Source organism: Oxyura jamaicensis, chromosome 2 (assembly GCF_011077185.1).
Source record: "Oxyura jamaicensis isolate SHBP4307 breed ruddy duck chromosome 2, BPBGC_Ojam_1.0, whole genome shotgun sequence".
NCBI lineage: Eukaryota > Metazoa > Chordata > Aves > Anseriformes > Anatidae > Oxyura > Oxyura jamaicensis.
Window position 1 is genome coordinate 150,676,775 of NC_048894.1, and position 19,097 is coordinate 150,695,871.

The following is a 19,097-nucleotide window of genomic DNA, read 5'->3' on the forward strand; positions in this document are numbered from 1 at the left end:
TTGTAATGCCTGTCTGTTTGATGATGAAAACTAAAAGTGATAACCAGTGCTCTGGGCAGCTGGCTTTACCATAATGCAACATCACTATCCCAGCCAGTTAAACTTTGTTTAGGACCCTATTGCTTTCTTCAAATCACAGAGATATGGCATGCACTTTCCCTAACAACATTCACTGAGTGGATGTATTAATGCCTCTGAAATTTCTAACAGAGCAAGGGTTGGGGGATGTCTGTGCCAGACATGGCAATAGGCTGGGGCAGAACTCTGCCTTTTCCTATACCTGCCTTAGGCTGGCTCTGATGGTCTGTGTGCCTTTACAAGAGGTGAAGTTACATGACACCATGCATTGACAAGTGGGGCAGGTCTCAGCAGAAAAGAGAGGATGAGACACTCACAATAAAGAAGTTGGATTTGCTTAATAGAACGTGCTCCATTAGAAACGCAATAAATCTCATTGTGGTTTGTTTCCAGCTCTTAGAGGAACAGATGAGTTTTCAGTGAAGGGTGGTAAATAAAATTATCCTTTTCCATGTTATTTTTGCCTGTTTCTGGTAGCTATTTACTGTTGTGGGTGATGGGAGCCAGTTTACACTTTTGATGCATTCAGCTACCTTGTTTTAAATGATAAGATAATTGATAAGGTAATGTTTATATCTAAATGGAAGAAACGTTTTGATGTTAATTCAGTGGGGCTTTACATATCATCTTAAAAGTGTTCATATCCTGTTATTCAAGTCACTAACCTTAGGCAGGCACTCAGTGAGTCACTTGAGAGAGGGAAGCATTGCACTTGCAAGGCTCCCTCCTATTGCAGCAAAGAGGGGTTTTGCAAGAATCATATCTAAAAAAGAAAATCTTCAAAAAGTTATTTTTGATGAAAGACAGAGACTCCCTCTCTGCTCCCCTTCCCCCTTTTTAGTCTGGAATTCACTGTGCTAATAGATGGCTATAGAGGAAGAAAATGTTTATTCCCTCTTTCCATTGCTGGACTGACCTGCAGACGGCCCTATCACACTTTGTGCACTAGTGTTTGCCACACATCTGCCAGTTATTTTTCCCAGATAGTTCATTAGCTGTGATAGAGGATCTCAGAGTTGATCCCAAAGTTTTCTACTCCTCCAGGTTCTTGAAGACAGACTTTGTGTGAAAGCCTGACATTAATGTCTTCACACAGAGCCCCGCCACCTGGCTGTGTTGTAAGCGTGACTCAGGAGCACCTGCCATCATGCAGAATTAGATGTGTAAAGAAAAGAAATGCAGGATACTGAAATACAACCCTACAAGGAAAAAAAAAAAAAAAAAAAAAAAAAAAAAAAAGCCTCAAGTTGAAAACAACTTCTGAAAATACTTTAAATCTAGTCTCTGTAGAACAATCTATTAAGCTAATTGGAAAGAAGAGTTAGTGGTTGGTTTGCTTCAGCTTGCTCGTTTTTGCAGGAGAAAAAAACAGGATACAAACAGTCTCTTTCATCTGGCAGTGAAAGCAATACAAGCCATTAACTGAAACTGAAGACATCCTCAAACAGAAATAAGGTGCCGTTTTCTGTCAATGGAGTGATTATCTTCAGGCACAAGCTGCAAAGGAGAAGATTGCAGTGTCCATTTCTTGATGGCTCTGAAGCCAGCTTATGCAAGATCAGGTTTTAGCCAAATGTAAGCCTTGTGTTAAGTGATAGGAAGCACTTGAGCTCAGCAGCCAGGAAATGGAAGAGCTTCAGCCATCCCGGAGGTCAAAGCAGATGGTCTGACAGATACTTCTGGCTGTGAACTGCATGCATCCGAGCCTGGAGAGTGCCTAGCTGTATGGGAACACAAACAAATAAAATATTGCTGTACAGCTTGTCCTTTCAGGAAAGAAAAAGCATCAGGACATTTCTTTGGTTTGACTGTTTTCATTAGATATATTTCAGTATAACTTTTTGGGTGATGTAACTTCTACTGAGGTTTGTATTGTCCGTAGTATGCCTCTGGGCAAAAATGAAGTGGGCTTCAAAAGGACTCCGCAGTGTTACAAGCACCAGAACTACGTTAGTATGAAGGGAGTATTAAAGAGATGAACCTGGCTCAAGCAGGGTTTGCAGAGATCATGATGTGAGTAGAGGAAGAAGGTTTGGGGTTTACAGAGTGTGGGTGATAACTAGTTGCAGCAAAGTTTCTAATCATTAGATCTGTTGTGAATCAGTTTTGAAAAACTTTGCGGAAGTGAGTTTCCAGAGTAAATGAGGAATTAAAAGAGGTTCAGCTCTGCACAATGTATGGGAATATTCTTTTCCTGGTATGTTAGGAGACAGGGGTACATCTTCACAGTAAAGGGGAATATATTTTTATTTATAATCTCATTGGAAGGGGTGCTATTTAACTAAAAGCCCCTGAACTGTCAGAAAACCGAAACAGAAAACTTGGCTTGCCTAGACAGGAGTAGTTAGATGTGCTCAACAAGTGATGGGACAGGATAATATCCATGCAGATCTGTGAGCTGCAATGTCCCAAGAGAGCGGTTTGCAAGAGACACCAGCCTCCGCTCAGCTGATCACAGCCTAACATCAAAGCAAGGACTCGTCTTCATGTGATGCTGGTTTGATTCATCAGCTTTTCACCAGTGTAAGCTGCAGCATTTATTTGCATCTCAATTTCTACTGTCCAGCTGAACCTCTAATTATGAAAAGAGAATGCTTGCAAAGTTGCTGGTCCCTGATCTAAACAGTACTAAAAGCTTTGCCTTCCTTTTGCAATGTCATCACTTGTTACACTATGTGCTGTTGCCCAACACTCTCTGCAGTGTTCCCAGTAATCTATAAATTTAGAGGAAGAGTGTAATATTGCTGTTTGGGATTGCACAACATAGCTGCGGCTACATTTTCAGCAGTTTAGTACTGAGTGCTTTTGTCTGGTCACTGTCAAAAATGTCATCAGAATTTCCTCTGATGGCAGTCAGTCAGTCTGTAAGGACAACTGAAACAAGAATTGTTCATGTGTCAAATTCCATGGAGCCCCCTCCATGGGGGTCAAGCGGTGCTGAGAAAGGAAATACCCCATGGTGAGAGGATGGCTATTTTCCACAATTTTACTGTATATTTTTTATTGTTTAGAGGTTTGCATCATAAAAACTGCTCTGCAGTATTATGTGAAGATCTCAGCTGTTGGATTTAAATGTAAAATTTAGTTCTTGTGTTTATAGGTACAGAAAAATTCCCAAAGAGTTAAAAAGAAGAGAACTAACAAAAAGAACACAGTGTTTGTTTTTTTGGGGGCCTTTTTTTGTTTTGTTTTGTTTTGAGCTGATCTCATTATTTTGGTTTCTTTATTCATGATTCTGTCATGTTGTTGGTAATATCGGTGTCATGTAATGGAAATGAACAGTCCCTCCACTTTTTTTTTACTTCTGTCTAAACAGCGCTATTTTTTAAAGCACACAACTCCTTTATTACTGGTTACTAGGTTTAATCACACAAAGAAATTATAGCTTTATAGAGAAAGAAACCAAAAGAAATTCTAAGTGCAACTGTGTTATCCTCTGTGTCCGATCCTGCCTCTAATGTAGGTCCTGTGTTTAGGGAGGATTTCTGCTTAGTGTAAAAACTGTTGACTCAAAAAGGAAAAAAAAAAAAATAATAATAATAATTCTGGGCAGTATCCAGCTTCTGCTCTGACTTATTTGTTCCTGAGTCATTTTTCTGTTTGGTTGATTTTTGTTTTTTATGAGGATCAGGAAACAACAAGCCTGAATTGTGATTTGAATTTGTTAGTCAGGCAACTTGTATGGTTTTACTTACCTAAATTCTGTGGTACAAGGAGCCTTGTTTCCAGAGTGTGAAATGTATTTCAGATGCATTGGGGTGGGGGGAACATAACGCTATTGCTTCCAAATACTGCTTAAGTGATGCCCCAAGTTCCTCTACTGCCTGTGTCCAGTCACAATACAAAATAAATATGAATAACAGTAGTTGGAAACCACATCTCTTTCAAACCCTGAATGCAAGACATTCTTCCTGAATGAGGATGTTATCAAAAAAAGCAAACTGAGGAAGTGGCTATCACCATGGAAAATAGATGAAAAAAATAAGTAGAGCTTGTAAGCCTGTTCTAACCACTCACACAAAGAAGGGAAAACATCCACAGCTAGAATAAGGTTCCAAACAAACCCTATTCCTTTTGAATTCCCCTCATCCTGCAAACATATTCACAGACATTTTGCATTTTTCTTTTACTTGTAGAGCTTGGGCCATATCTAATGCTACTCCGTAGATGTCCAGTCAAAGATTTGCCTGCCCAGGCTTTTAGTTCTCTCTCCACAGAGAGGCCATGCTGGATGGGGTTTTGAGCAACCTGCTGTAGTGGAAGGTGTCCCTGCCCATGGTGGGGGGCTGGAACTGGGTGATCTTTAAGGTCCCTTCCAACCCAAACCATTGTGTGATTCTGCAATTCTGTGACTTGTGGGATGCTTCTACCAATCTCTGTTTGACTCAGTACTTGACCCAAGGGCAGTCTTTTGCTTTATGGAGATCTGAGAGGAGGAGAGTTTTGCATAGCTTATAAAGTCATTGAGAAGTTCAGAACTAAGCATTCACTAGAAATCTTTGCTTAGTCCCTACGAGTTTTTGGACTCTGTGTGTTGTCTGCTCTCAGTGCTCAGTTTATCTATTTAACTTAGCAACTTCTTCAATTTTCAGAATTTGGGAACTAAAGCCCTCTATTTATTTATTTGTTTGTTTGTTTGTTTATTTTTCCGTAATGCTACTTAGAGATACTGGGTACTTGATAAAACATGCTGAGCACTTTCAGATTCATTGTTAAGTAATACATTTGCAAAGTTCGTGGATGAGTTCTCTGCAATCCAAGATGTGATTTCTCTGCTGTACCAAGGAGGCATGCAATTCTTTGTTCCAAATGAAAAGCAAGGAAGCTGCTTTTCTGGGAAGAGCCAATGTGGGGAGAGTGTTACCCCTTTTCTAGTCTCACCCATCCCAGTTCTGGTGAACGTGCTCTTCTGAAGGCCAGGCACAAAAACAATATTCTCATTCTGAATCCTGGGGACACACCCACACACACAGATGGTCTCATCAAGTATATTTTTCTTTCTCTCTCATGATCAACTGAGTCAGTGCACCTAGTCAGCAGCTGGCTAATATCATGCCTTACAAACACAAAATAGGCCACCACAAGTCCCACGTGAGGATAAAGCCCATTGCTCACTTAAATTCTCATCTGAATTGTGGACAGTAGTGAAGAATAAGACCAAGTGTTGTTTTTTTCCTTCTTTTTCGGTCCTTCTGTTCTCTTAAAATCAGAGATGGCTCTTCTACTACGCTAGGACTGACGGTCTTAGCTTTTTCCTTTGCTCCTCTGAAACCTTCTGCAACTCAGTCATTAAGCTAATAAATAATTGTGCTTGTTTCCCTGATCCCTTAAAAAGGAAGATAAACCTTTCAGGAAGGCAGTAACACTTACATACTGTGAACTAAAACTGCTGTCTCTGCATCCAAACAATAACCTCTATTTATTTTATTTATTTATTTTGAAACTAATTTCTACAGTTGTGAGCTGTGGCGTCCTGTCAGTATCAATGGGTCTGCTTGTTCAAAGTGTAAAAAACATCCTGAGTGATCTCTGGGCTTGGAGATTTGAGACTAATTCAAACTGAGGCTTCGCCATTTGTTTTCTATTTCTTTTTAACTTGCCCCTTGTTTTTATGCTATTTCAGACTTATAGTTACATTTTGGGCAGATTCAGTAAAAAATAAGCTAATCGGTTGAATAGATCAGGGTCTTTCATATCATAAATCTAGGGTTTTTTTAGAAGACGGAAGCTCATCTTAGCAGTTAGTATAGTGAACTGATGTAAATGTCTGGAAATTAGTCATTTGAACCATGTCAGAACTATTCCAGCCTTTCTGTTCTAGGTCAAATCTTATCAGATTTATGCTAATTTATTTGCATTCTTAATAAATAATTTTCATTACTCAGCAATGTTATACCATCATTTCCTTTCCCACGTTGTCACAGCTGTAGGAAGGATAGGAAAAGAGTCTGGGATGGAAATTTTTGGACTGTAGCTCTGATTTTGATGTGCTCTGGTTGATCTTCTGTAGCTTGAAATCAAGATCTAGCTATAAATTACCAAACAGTGTTCTTCTGTTGATAGTCCTGGAAGCTCAGTCTAAAATGTGAAGATCAAACTTTTTTATTTTTATTTATTTATTATTTATTTATTTATTTATTTTAATCCAGAGCAGTGTGTAAATAAAGCACACAATCTTACTTTCCTTTTACGTAGCTACCTCTGGGATGGGATTGCTGAGAGATATAAAACACCAGAGGAATTAAGAACTAAATGCAAGGTCTGGAAACATGTTTGGTGGCCACAAATGAAGTTTGCTTGGCGCATCACAATAATCCTAGTCAGTCAAATTTCCTAGTCAGTGAAAGCTCTAGACATAGTCTAAGTAAATAATAAATTCATGGAAACATGGAACCAGATGGGTTCCAGTTGCTGAGTCCAGTTTCTGGGTAAGGTTGATACCATGTCAAATACTGACTTTATTAATGTCTTCAAGTCCAAGTGTAAAATGGGTTAGGTTTTTATCTTACTACCTCTGTTTACAGCTCTTCTAGATCCTCAATCCTCCTTGAATTAGCTGTCTTAGAGTTCCTGGGCTAAATTTATTTACAGTCAATACAAATAGTCAGTGACAGTTTGGTCTTGTCCTAAGGTATAAGTAGCTCTTCTTCACTGGTTCATTTATAAAGATCATGCTCAGGCTCTCTCAGTCCTTGTTTTTAAAATTTAAGCAAGCCAAATTCTTCAGTCTCCTCCTGTAAGATGGACTCTCCGTTCTCTGATGTGCCTCACAGTACTTTCTTTTTATCTGTTCCTTTCTGAATGTGTCTTCTTCCAGCAAAGTTTTCAGAAAATTGCATGGATGATCTGTGACTTAGTTATAGCCATAATATAGAGCCTTTTCATTGGTCCTCTGAACTGACCATGACAGAGCTGAGAAACAGCCAAACTTCTCCTTTCTCCTCTTCATCATTATAACTTGCTCCTTATTTTTTAAATACTAGTGTTTTGCATTCTGCAACCGAGTAGACTTTGCTCCTCATCTTCTTAACCTCACCAGGGGACCAGGTGTTTTGACAGGATGTGTTGACTGATACTGTCTTTCTTTTCCAGGGAGGTTCAGCTTTTTCTCCAGCATCCATTATTACTAAGAAAAGAGCCCAGACCCAAGCAGCAGTCCTGGCTGAGGAAGTGGGATGCTCTTCACCCACCAATGGGGAAATCGTAGCCTGCCTTCGCCAGTTGCCTGCTCGTGTCCTCAATGATGCACAGACTAAGGTACACCACAGCAATACATATGCAGTTGTGTAAGGAACCAACAAGAAGTTTCTACTGACATAAAGCATGGAGGAACCTAAAAACATAAATTGGGCTGAATCCTTCTGAAAGAGGAACTGTGCTGGCTTTGGTGGAGTGGTGATGATGTCCATGACATATGTTTCTGACCTACAAATACTCACAGCTTGGTTCTCCTTCAGAATGAAATCCTTTTACACTACTTGGAAGACTACAAGTCTTCCAAAATTAATCCAAGTATAGTTTTTTTCCTTCTTTCAGTCTCCTCTAATCTGCCTGTGGGTGTTACTCTAGAGAAGAATCATGTCTCTGCAGCTCAGTAATTGCATTCTTGCAGAAAAGGAAGAGGGGAGGGATATCTGTGCTGTGTCTTAAGTGGGAGGCTTGTGAAAGCTGCAGTACAAGCAATTCCAGAGATGGGTCCTTTACCCACAGATTAAAACACCCACTGACAATACATTACTCAATCAGGACCAGCAGAGAGCACATCCCTAATTTAAAATACTGTTTCTATGACTATAAGACCATGAATGCTCTTGGCCTATTCAGCTCATTTTACCTACTGAGGCTGTCAGTAAAAGCATTGCGTCTTGCAGTGATGAGTTTGTGCTTACATTAACACATCACTTGTTCACTTTGAGGCTATCAGCTCAGTTATCTGAAACATAATTAAAATAAAAATGATGAGGGTAGTATTATTGTTTTGTTTTGTTTTGTTTTGTTTTTCTAACCTAGCTCTTAGCGATAAGTGGCCCATTCCAGTACTGGGGTCCAGTGATGGATGGAGTTTACCTCCGGGAACCTTTAGCTAAAGCCCTGCAGCGCTCTCAGCTTCGGAAAGTAGATCTGCTCGTCGGAAGTGCTCAGCAAGATGGGCTGATCAGCAGAGCTAAGGCAATTAAGGTAGGAAGAGACTAAGAAACTGATAGTATTGCTATTATTATAGTGATGACAATAATCGTGTGCAGTCAGGACAGATGCTTTTTAGCTTCTACAGTCTGTGAGTTATACTCTATGGAAATATGTGAAGGTATTGTCCATCTCCAGCCAGTCTTCTTTAGATGGATTAAAGGAATTACAGTGTTTGTTGATAAACGCTTCTGGGGGAGATATGAAAATGTGAGAAATCAGCAATGTTTTAACATGTATTTATATGGAGCAGTATGTTTTAGTGTCTCTAAAATCCTATTAGTATTGCAATGTCAGTTGTACCTTACTAAGAAAGCAGGCTCATGTTAAACTTATTTTGTAGGTTCCTCACTAAGGAACACAGCTAAGTCAATCTTTTCCATGCCAGCCTTTTTCAGTGATAACTTTTTTTCTCCATTGTCCATAAGATATGAGCTCTCTTGTAACGGTGCTTCTGAATAAGGACTAGGTATGGCTAAGAAAAGCACTTGACTGATATATAAGAGCTGAGATTTCAGGCCATAAGCTGGTGAAGTAAAAAATAATTGGTGCTTACAAAGCTGTGCTTTGGACATAAGTGCTCAAAAGCTTGAAGTTCTTCCTGAAGGAATTGACCTCATTCTTGTGAACCCTTTGTCACTATCTGTTCTTGAGACAGCATATCAACCTCTTCTAGTTCACTTGCACATCTCTAAAGTGGGAACTGTAGCACTTCCCATTTAGCATTACTAAATTAAATTAAATGACACAAAATGCTGAGATATATGTTAAGAAATCAATAGGAGAATGTAATATGGCTGGGATTATTTTAAAGGTTATCTAAATGAACTGCAAATCTGTTGCTATCTTTCTGTAACTCTAGGGATTTAATCTCTCTCTCAATGAAAGGTCAATCCTAGCTTCTCTTTTCTGGTAATCAGTAGCACATAGACCAATTTACTTCAGGATTAATGACAAAATTACCCCTTTGAAAGAAAGCTTTTTGATCCATACAAAGAAAGTTGATATTGATTGTTTTGTCTCCGTCAGAAATTTTCTGCTGTTATTACATGTAGTCTCTCTTGAAACCAATTAAAAGTGGAAGTCAGGGAGAGGAAATGGACTGTGATCCTTGAGGCTGCAGATACTGATCTAGACCCTGTAAAAGGGCAATAAACCTCAGTAAGCCAAGTACAAGTCCTGTGATAAGATTAGGAAATGAAATTCTTTCCTTTACCACTACTTCCACATGTGACAGTTGTTTGTAAAACAGAAATGAAATTCCTTGGTGTACTGGAAATCATGCAGCAAATCATGGCGTTAATGAAATCCATAACTGTGAACATTCAGCTGAGAAGTCTGTGCTTTGTTTCCTCTGTCATAATGTCATATGGGATACTTCGTCTGTGCCAACTCTCCTCTTCGCACAATAGACCAAGAAGAAGGATTTGCAACTACCCACACTGTGTCCTACTCTTCTACTTTATAAATTTGAAGGCTTCCCTTGATGTCAGTCTGACTTGCATCTCTCTGGGAAAACCCAAAGCTGGTTTCACTGATATGCTAAGGAAGGTGGGATGGCTTGGCTAATGAATAGAGCACTGTACTCAACTCAGCCAAGACATTGATCCTAGTTTGCCTCTGACTACAACAAAGTTATTTAAGCTATTCTACAAAGAGAATCAAACCTCCCTGGGGTACAGCCATCCCTCCTTATCAATCAATATTGCAACAAGGAGAAAATCCACCTGTGACTGTGAATGTGCTCCAATTCCATAGTGAAAATAACCATGCATTTATTTGGGCAGATAAACGGCACAGCTAAAGGGTACTGTGGCAGGTGTGTGGAATTTGCAAAGTCCTTCTTTTCCATCTGTTTTAGGATTATTTCTTTAATCCTGTAAATGGTAAAGAGACACTTTTACCCATTTAGATGCAAACAGGCTTGAGACAAGATACAAATCTTATCACCTCAGATTTAAGTTGCATGCAGGTTTTAGAATCTGTTAGCAGTCAAGTCTTAGGAGTGAGACTAAAACCTCTAGACTGCAACTAGACCTGAAGATGGGAAACACAGCTGGCACCCTGTTGTTCTATGGGGGCTTAGTGGCATTTGGTTGTGTTGTGTGCATCTGTACTCCTTCTATTAGACTACACTTATGACTTAAGACTTCTAGTATTAAAAATGAAAAAGAATGACAGAAGGTACGTGAGAAATCAGTTACGTGCTAGCAAGACTCAAGTTTTCTAGAGTGCCCTTCTTTTTTATTTATTTTTTAATTATTAAAAGCTGAGGTCTCTTGATGATGCTTGTATCAGAGAGTATGCCGAATATTCGTGCCTAATCTCTTGGCCATGGAAGTGACTGTTTTATGGCATTCACCCAAACGCTTCTTCACGTGAACTGAGATAGATTTACCACTTCCTGGAGCATGTTGTACTTATGCCCAGTAAAGCCATCTGATAGTTGAGACTAAGTGAGAAACAAAACAATGGTTGTTTAGGGAACAGCAAGTGGTACCATAATGCATTATTATGTGGCACATGGAGCAGTTAAGCCTGAACCCATTACCATGATTCCTATGGCAGACCTTCAGGGATATTAGTGGTGTACAGTCATAGATTAGGACAGCTGAGCAGAAAACTCTAAAAATATTTATTTCAATTCCCAGCTGGGCAAAATTTTACCACTGTGCTAAATGTGATGCTCAGGTGAGAGGATATAATAGTTCCCATTGGCATAAAATGTACAGATTCTCTCATTCTGATCTATATCTGCAATTGTCTGAATATGCATGTAAGTTAGTACGGCCCTGTTTATGTCCTCCCTATGTTCTATATCTTCAACATAATCTCCATATTGCAAAGATTGTTGACCTACTTTTTTAGCTGGAAGACTGCAGTGTGTGTGTTTTCTTTCTCTCCCTAGTACAAATCTAGTTGGCTGCAGGACCCAGAACCAGGACATACAGGAGTGGATATACAGAAATAGAGTTTATTTACCCCATGTAAGCAAATGGATCTATGCAGACTAGATCTTCTGTCCTGTACTATAGTACAGTCAATTTCTTTTTGGGTAAAGTTATTCAACAAATGGCAGATGTGTGTGTATCAGCTGTAATGACCTGGGGTGCATTGTTCTGATAAATTCCATCAGTGAAGAGAATGGGTTGATATCAGCTCTTTACTTCATCTTGCAACTAGCTGGAGTAATTGAAACACTTTGCTCAATGGCTAGCAGGGATTTTCAGCATCTTTTGTGATTACATTTAAAAAAAAAAAAAAAAAGAAAAAGAAAAAAAAAACAACACTTAAGACCTAATACCTCTACATACTGTGTTAGTGTTACCACTATTCCAATTTCTGAGAAAAGTATGTTTTGCCCCTTGGAAGATGCAAACATCTATTTACCAAACTGCTACACTTTCTTTTTAAATAAAACACTGGACCAGATTCACTCATATGCTCCAGCAGCCATCCTGCAGCCACAAGAACAGTAAACATTATTTAGCTCATTATTTGGGCATTTATGACTGTTTCGCATGACCAGAGCAGTGAAAAGCAATGTGCCTGTGACTTTAATTATTTTCTTACCTACTTTCTAAAAAAATATACAAAATCCAATTATAACTCTGAGGTCTGTTGTTCATACCTCTTTAAAGGTTAGCAGAGTGTAAATTACTTTACATAATGTGCAGCTGTTTCTACTAATCTGGTAGTAGCTGTTGTATCTGCTTGAAAACTGTTCCTGGGTTATATAGTTTCAAATGGGAAACATTTGTTGGACATGGAAAATTGGTCAAATTGAAACAATTTCTGAACAGTTAAAATGGTTTGTCTTTGTAATGTTTCATGGATTTTATTTTGACTGTATTGCTTTGAATGGTGCCCTCATGTTAAATTCAGATGTTTAAATTACATCATATAGTGAAGCAACACATATTGAAACATCATATTTCAGAATGTGCAATGTTAGTGCTGGTTGGGAAGAAAATCTCAAAATGTCTTACAAATGCCAGTTCTGTTTTTCATCCAGCTCTGCCTGTTGAGTCCTTTTTCAGCTGACTCATCACATTGCATGGACCCCACTCAGTTAATGATTGCTGAGAAAGGTCACCAGAATTTTTGGGGCGTTCTGAAGATCACAGAAACTAGTACATAGGCACACTAAAAATCTAAAAGCAACCGCACTGAGTCAGATCAAAGGCCTATTTAGCACAGAACGCTGTTTTCAGCAGTGGCTAAGACTTGGATGCTTGTAAGAATAGGGCAAGCAAATATGATACTTTTGGTAAATGCTCGCTGAACCCCTAGACTTTGTAGCTTAACGACTTCCTAACCTGAATTGGGTTCTCCATATTTAATAACCATCAACCGATTGTTGTTTTTTTTTCCCTTAAACTACCTCATGAGACTTCATCTTTGCCAGTTTTGATATCCCCATCACAACACGGCAAGGAGTTCATCAGCTTAACTATGCATTGTACGATTATCTGTCTGCTTTCTCTCTGTTTTTCAACCATATTGTCAATTTGATGCTTGCTAGTTGCTGAGACAGGGAATGATCAGTTCCTAGGATACAGAATCAATAACCTCAAGTATTCTTTCTTTCTTTCTTTCTTTCTTTCTTTCTTTCTTTCTTTCTTTCTTTCTTTCTTTCTTTCTTTCTTTCTTTCTTTCTTTCTTTCCTTCTTTCTCTCTCTCTCTCTCTCTTTCTCTCTTTCTCTCTTTCTCTTTCTCTCTTTCTCTCTTTCTTTCTCTCTTTCTTTCTCTCTTTCTCTCTTTCTTTGTTTTAATTATCCATGACAGGTGTAGAAAAAAGGCAGCAAATACTTTAAAAACAAACAAAAATAAAAACCTACAAACAAAATGAAAGCATGAAAATTGCTTTAAAACATGAAATTTCATGAAAATTGCTTTACACTTATGATCTTGATCTTTACATTGACACAGAGAAGCACGTGTTTTTGACTATAGTTGTTAGTCAAATCTACCAGTCCCAGTCACCAAATGAGAGATTCCAAATTAGACAGCAGCAATGCTCCAGTGGTTAGTAGCATGATTTGAAATCTACCAAAGCCAATGAAAAAGTTGCTTCTGAAATCAGTGAATTTGCAGTCAGGTCTTCAGAGATAATTTCAATCTCTTGCAGAAAAATATATGTGTCCATGCCATATGCAAGCTGAATGATTTTGCAGGCAAGTGTATTATGCAGTTTCATATGTGGCTTTTGTGCACTTGAAATACCGTATCAGCTCTGAGCTGCAGATCTTTGTCGGAATACAGCCATGCTACTAAAACTGGCACCACATGACTCTTCAGTTTGCATGGGCCAAAATCTAGCAAAATAATTCTTTATTACAAAGAAACTTGCCAAGATCTTTCTGGGCACTGGGATATTTGGTAGTGTTTTGAAATCCCTTGTAAAGTCATTTAATCAAACTGTACAAAACATTAGAGCACATCAGTAAAGACAGGCTTGGGCGTCAGCAGTGGGGGACTTATTTTCCATCTTTAGTTTCTGTGAATCTGTTGGAAAGTAATTATTCCATCTGTACTTTCTGTGTAGGGTTGTGGAAAGACCTTCTAGCTGCATGATAAAAACCAGCTGTGGGCCATCAAAATAATATACTCAATAAAGCATCTCTGGTAACTGGACTGGGCAGACACTGGTCTATTTTGTTTTAGACTGGCTGCCCAAAATAATATATATGTTTTATTAGATCTTTCTCTCTGGAGCTTTAATATCATATTTCAGCCAGTGTTCACCTGTAAGGTACTCTCTTCAGAAAGGACTTGATCCACAGGAACATTCAGGTTACTTTTTTAAGGAAGTTGCTCTGTTTCTGAACTTGAAATAAAATCTGTTAAAAAAAAAATAAAAAAAAAAAAATGAGGAATCCTAATTGATAAAATAAAATTTAAAAAAAGCTTCCTTAGAGAAAGATGTGTTGAAAACTTCCCACAGTCTTTAACTTTGGTAAAAATAGGGTCAGATAAACAGTTTGGCATAGGAGATGGTCCCCCTGCTATCAATAAATCTGCAGTGACATGTCCTGCATGGTGGGAAATGCCTTTATGTCAAGAATGGTTTCAGTCTCTCAAACTCATGAATAGGGCATTTCACTCAGTGAAAGCAGTAGGGGGTTATGATTTCTGAATAACATGTCTGCTGCTTGCAATGGGTTTTAGAGGAGTGGGTTTTCTCTTCCAAGGCTAAGGCAGATAGCATTCCAGAAGGGGCCTAAATAATGTCCCTAATAAACATAACATATTTCTTTGTAGGTGTTTATTGAAGAGTGATATAGCCATATGATAGCACTCTGGAATTTCCAAAGGAAAGGAGTGGTATCTCCCTGTCTTCCCTTTAGGTTTCCTGCATGAGCTCTAAAGAAAGACAACACTGGGTGCATCTCCACTAAGGAACTATCTCTGTGAACTATCTATGTGAGAGTCAGTTGAGTTTCTGTAGTATAAGAGCTACATCATCACAGCACTGCACCTAAAATTTGGGTTTAGCAGCTTATGGAGTCAGTCCTATAGTATGTTTTGAGGAAGCCAATCCTACTGTCTCATAACAGTCTTGGGAAAGCAAATGTAGGAATATTTCCTCCCCTAAATCAGAGGTCATGGTACAGAGGACTCGTTCCAGCAGAGGGAGATCTGAGCCTGCATTTTTCCGTTTTTTTTTTTTTTTTTTTTTTTTTTTTTTTCAAAATTCCATGTATTTTGTTCTCAGAAATTTGAAGAAAGTCAAGGAAGAGCCAACAGCAAAACAGCCTTTTATCAAGCTCTGCAAAATTCTCTTGGAGGAGAAGACTCCAATAAGTTCATTGAAGATGCAGCTACATGGTATTACTCCCTTGAACACTCAACCGATGATTATTCTTCTTTTTCCAGAGCTTTGGAAAATGCCACCCGGTAAGAAACTCATCCTATGTATGATTGTATGATATGCAATCATACAATTGTATGATTAGGGTTAAGAAAGGTTTGTTTTGCTTATCTTCAGTGTGCATTTATATTCTGAATAACTTGAGAAATTCTTATGCAAATGCACAGAAAATAGAGAAGAGGATTTCATTTTCTATGAAGCTTCCAAAATCATTGTTAAACAGAAACTGAAGTGATTTTTATCCTTTGTGAAAAGTTTGAGTTGGTTTTCCTGAACTATATATTGGATTCAAATTACTAATGCTTCTTTTTTATACTCTTTCATATCAAAGATGTCTTGACTGTGTGCGTACTCTGCATCAACTATTCCCTGAGTCTTCTATAAACTGACTTTTATTCAAAAACAGTCTCCCAGATATACATTTTGCTGCTTTTTCCTACTTTTTTGAAATTTGGAGACATTACACCTGCTGCTGTAGACTGCAGGAAAAAAAAAAAAAAAAAAAAAAAAGTTGCAAAACCTTATTTTTTCATTATTTTAAGTGCTTGTTAGGTATGTGCTAGTTTTTTTTTTGGCAGTCAAGTTTGAAAACTTTGATTTCAACAATTGTGTGAAGTTTTATATTATGAAACCTGGAAAATACATTTCTTCACAATGTTAGGCTTTTTATAGGTGAGTCTCCAACATAAAGCACTTTGTGAATGTTCAGAAAATTGGCTCTCAGCACAATTCTGTGCATTGCTAATCTCCATTTTACCCATAGCAGAAGAACAGATTGGGTCACATGGTGGCTTTGATACGCTTTACCCGGTAGCAGGTGGAAAGCTACCAAGTAGTCTCAGATCATTTCTCTGAAAGGAGGCAAACTGAGAGGAAATCTTACCTCCTTTTTCCTGCCTCTGTGCAAACTCTGAGGCTGAATGTTTAACTGGAACAGATCTGTAGAAAAAAAAAAAATCTGAAAACACTTTCCCCATTCCTTTCTCTGTTTCGCATGCAGATTAGTTATGAAAACTCTTTCCATTTCTAAGGTGGTGTGTTTTATAATCTGGTGATCTGAACCCAATCTGTTTCACCTCTGTTTTCAAGTGAGGCACCACAGCTACAAGCTCCCAGTATCTGTTCTCTCAGCATTATAGCCTTCTGCCACACCATGGGCCTCTCTACGAGACTTTAGAGATGAGGCTTTCCTTTCACTAGGCCTTTGTCCTCCACCAGAATCGCAGGCGGTTGCTCCAGGGGAGCCTCAGGGAGTGGAAGATGAACAGGAGCCAAGAGTCTCTTGGCAACATCTGATCTAGGACAGCAGTGACTAAATCTGTTTGGGAAAGGCTTCTGGGTGGTCCAGGTGTGCTGGTGGACTGCGGTCAGAGAGTAAACAAGCCCAGGAGGCTGTGGGTTGAGCTGCGTGCCATTTCTCAAGCCCTGCACTGTGCCACGTTTGTCTAGGGAGAGGACACCAGCCTCTGCAGCATGATCTTCCCATCCAGAGATTACCTCCATAAGGAGCTGTTACAACACAGGGCCATCACATTTGGTCATCTGTGTTCAGCCCAGGGCTCAGCGTGGTGCAGGTGATGACCTTTGCAAGGCTACAGCAGGTAGCACACCACTTGTTTGCAGCAGGGATGTGCTATACAAAGAGCTCTTCTGGCTCTCAGCCTGTAAGCACCCCACAGCAGCCTCATGGATGTAGGAATCACCTAATTACCTGCTTATTTACACCATGAAGGAAAAGGCTTTGCTAGGAAAAGATGTGATTAGCTTAAAGAGTCACTCCGAAGAAGCAGAAGGATCAGAAGTGAAATCATAACAGCTGAATATAACACTTTTTTTTTTTTCTTTAAATAATTTGGAAATAACTCCAGCTATGGCAGAATGGGAGACAGCAGTTACAGAATTACAGTCACCTACATCAGTATCATGTGCAGAATAAAGAAAATAGTTTTGTTTCTGTTTTTAACAAAAAACTTACCACTAGCATAGGTATTTAATCTCAGAAAAGTTCTGTGTTGGGAAGTTATTAGCTGCTCAAGTTTTAATGAGTTTAAGTTTAAGAGGAAAGCAACATAAGTGGTTGTTATAAATTACATATATTATGCATATTTTATGGTTTAAAAACATTTCCACTTTTAGCCACAATTCTCTGATATTTTCTCAGGTGTAAAATTAGTTTCATGTTCTTTTTCCTTTCTTACTCTGGTACCCCATGCCTATAAGAAACAGACATTTCATTTCTGTGCCTTTTTTTTTTTTTTTAATTTGCCCAGAATAGCTGACTTTTTTTTTTTTTTCTCTTCATAGCACCAAATGAGAAACAGTTTAAAATAGTGAATGTATCTCAAAGCATTTCTTGAGAACTAATGCTCTCCATAGGTTCCCAAGTATTCAAAGGACATCTGCTCCTGTAAAACCTCATGCTGCTAGGTATGCGAAGAATGGTAATTTTCATTTCTTATGGGTGTTGTCAACCATAACCGTCAAAGAACATTGTGGTCAGTCGGCCCATAGCTTGTGGTCTCAGAGATGGGCTTAAAATAAACTCTGCTGAACCAAGATAGCTACCCAAACAGTGGCTTTCAGAATCATATTAGTTAAATATAGCAACATGTTTTTATGCCTCTCTGGTGCTTCTTGCCACCAGTCATTCTTTTTTTACCCACCAAGTTTGAAGGAGCAGCTAGTATTTCAGAGTCACTCGACTGAGAAATGAAACCTCGCATTTCTGCAGCAGATACATTTGTGTGCTCACGTAGTTATGGATATATAAACACCCAAAGACTGTCCTGATGTGCATTTAAAATGAGAAGTGGTGATACATTTTTGTATGTAGGATATTGCCCTGAGGAGTGATGATGAGATATCACACAGTAATGTGTCTTGCTGTCTTCCTGCTCCTCTTGAACCTCTTGTGCTCTTTCCAGTTACTGCTCTCCACACCTTCCAGGCTTCCAGCCCCTCTTTTTGAGGCAATGGCAGCTAGGAAGTTTTGGATGTATTTGCTTCACTCATACGTTTGTATTGCAACACGTAGTGATGAACTGATCATTTAACTATTTCCTTGCACTCTTCTTGTTTAACCTTTCTCTCCCAGACATGCAGCTGCAGCAGCTATTCCATATTGCTGAGCCCTGCCAGAAGCCCTGCAGGACATCTCCAAAAGTGACCTCTTACATCCCTCTGCCAGCTCTGGAAACTCTGCAAAAAATCACAGAGATCTAAATTCTGAAGTGATAGCATTGATCCTTAATCCAGAAACATCTAAGTCTTTTTACTGGATATGGTTGCAACCCACCAGTGCCAGAGGAAGGAACTTTCTACTATTACAAGCCTGAGCCCCCTTAAACTAGACTAAAAAGAGATTGCTTTTGGCCAGAACGCTCCTTTCATGACAGATTCTGTGTATTTAATATTACCGTTGTTCAACACTCCATAAAACTGCAACCATGGATAAACTGTACTGAATTCTAAACTGTACAGGGCTCACAGAGTGAATGTGGTTTGTTTCAGTTCACTTGAAGACAGAGATATGAGCTGTTCTGGAAGATTTAAAGAAAGCTGTCAATACAGAGAGATGCCTGTTAGTTGTGGTTTTATTTTTATTTTTGATTCTTCTTCTTTTTCTGTTATGTGACTGTCTGTTCCCTACTCCTCCTCTTTTATCAGTGACCAGTTTATCACATGTCCCATCATAAACATGGCAAGTCACTGGGCTGCTAACTCCAGAGGAAATGTCTTCATGTACCACGTACCTGAAAGCTCCTCACAGAGCAGGTAAGGAGATATGTTTCATTGTTTTCTCAGATCATATGTTTTCTCAGATTTACAGTTTGCAGAAACATGACTGTTTCTTTGGGCACCTTGTGGAGTAAATGGGTAGATACATATAGCTCAAATGAACAATTTATATTTGCAACGGAAGTGTCAGGCTCTGATAGGTTATTCCTTTTTGTTGACTGTA

At 38.8% G+C, this 19,097-nt stretch overlaps 1 protein-coding gene across 1 annotated transcript in view; it reads left to right on the plus strand.

Moving 5' to 3' along the window:
- TG (thyroglobulin) overlaps positions 1–19,097 on the plus strand; it is a 155,511-nt gene that overhangs the window by 120,835 nt on the left and 15,579 nt on the right. Inside the window, exons 42-45 of the mRNA XM_035317229.1 lie at positions 7,171–7,335; positions 8,089–8,256; positions 14,981–15,162; positions 18,803–18,910. Of these exons, the coding sequence (XP_035173120.1) occupies positions 7,171–7,335; positions 8,089–8,256; positions 14,981–15,162; positions 18,803–18,910 (623 nt within the window). The remainder of the gene's footprint in view (positions 1–7,170; positions 7,336–8,088; positions 8,257–14,980; positions 15,163–18,802; positions 18,911–19,097) is intronic.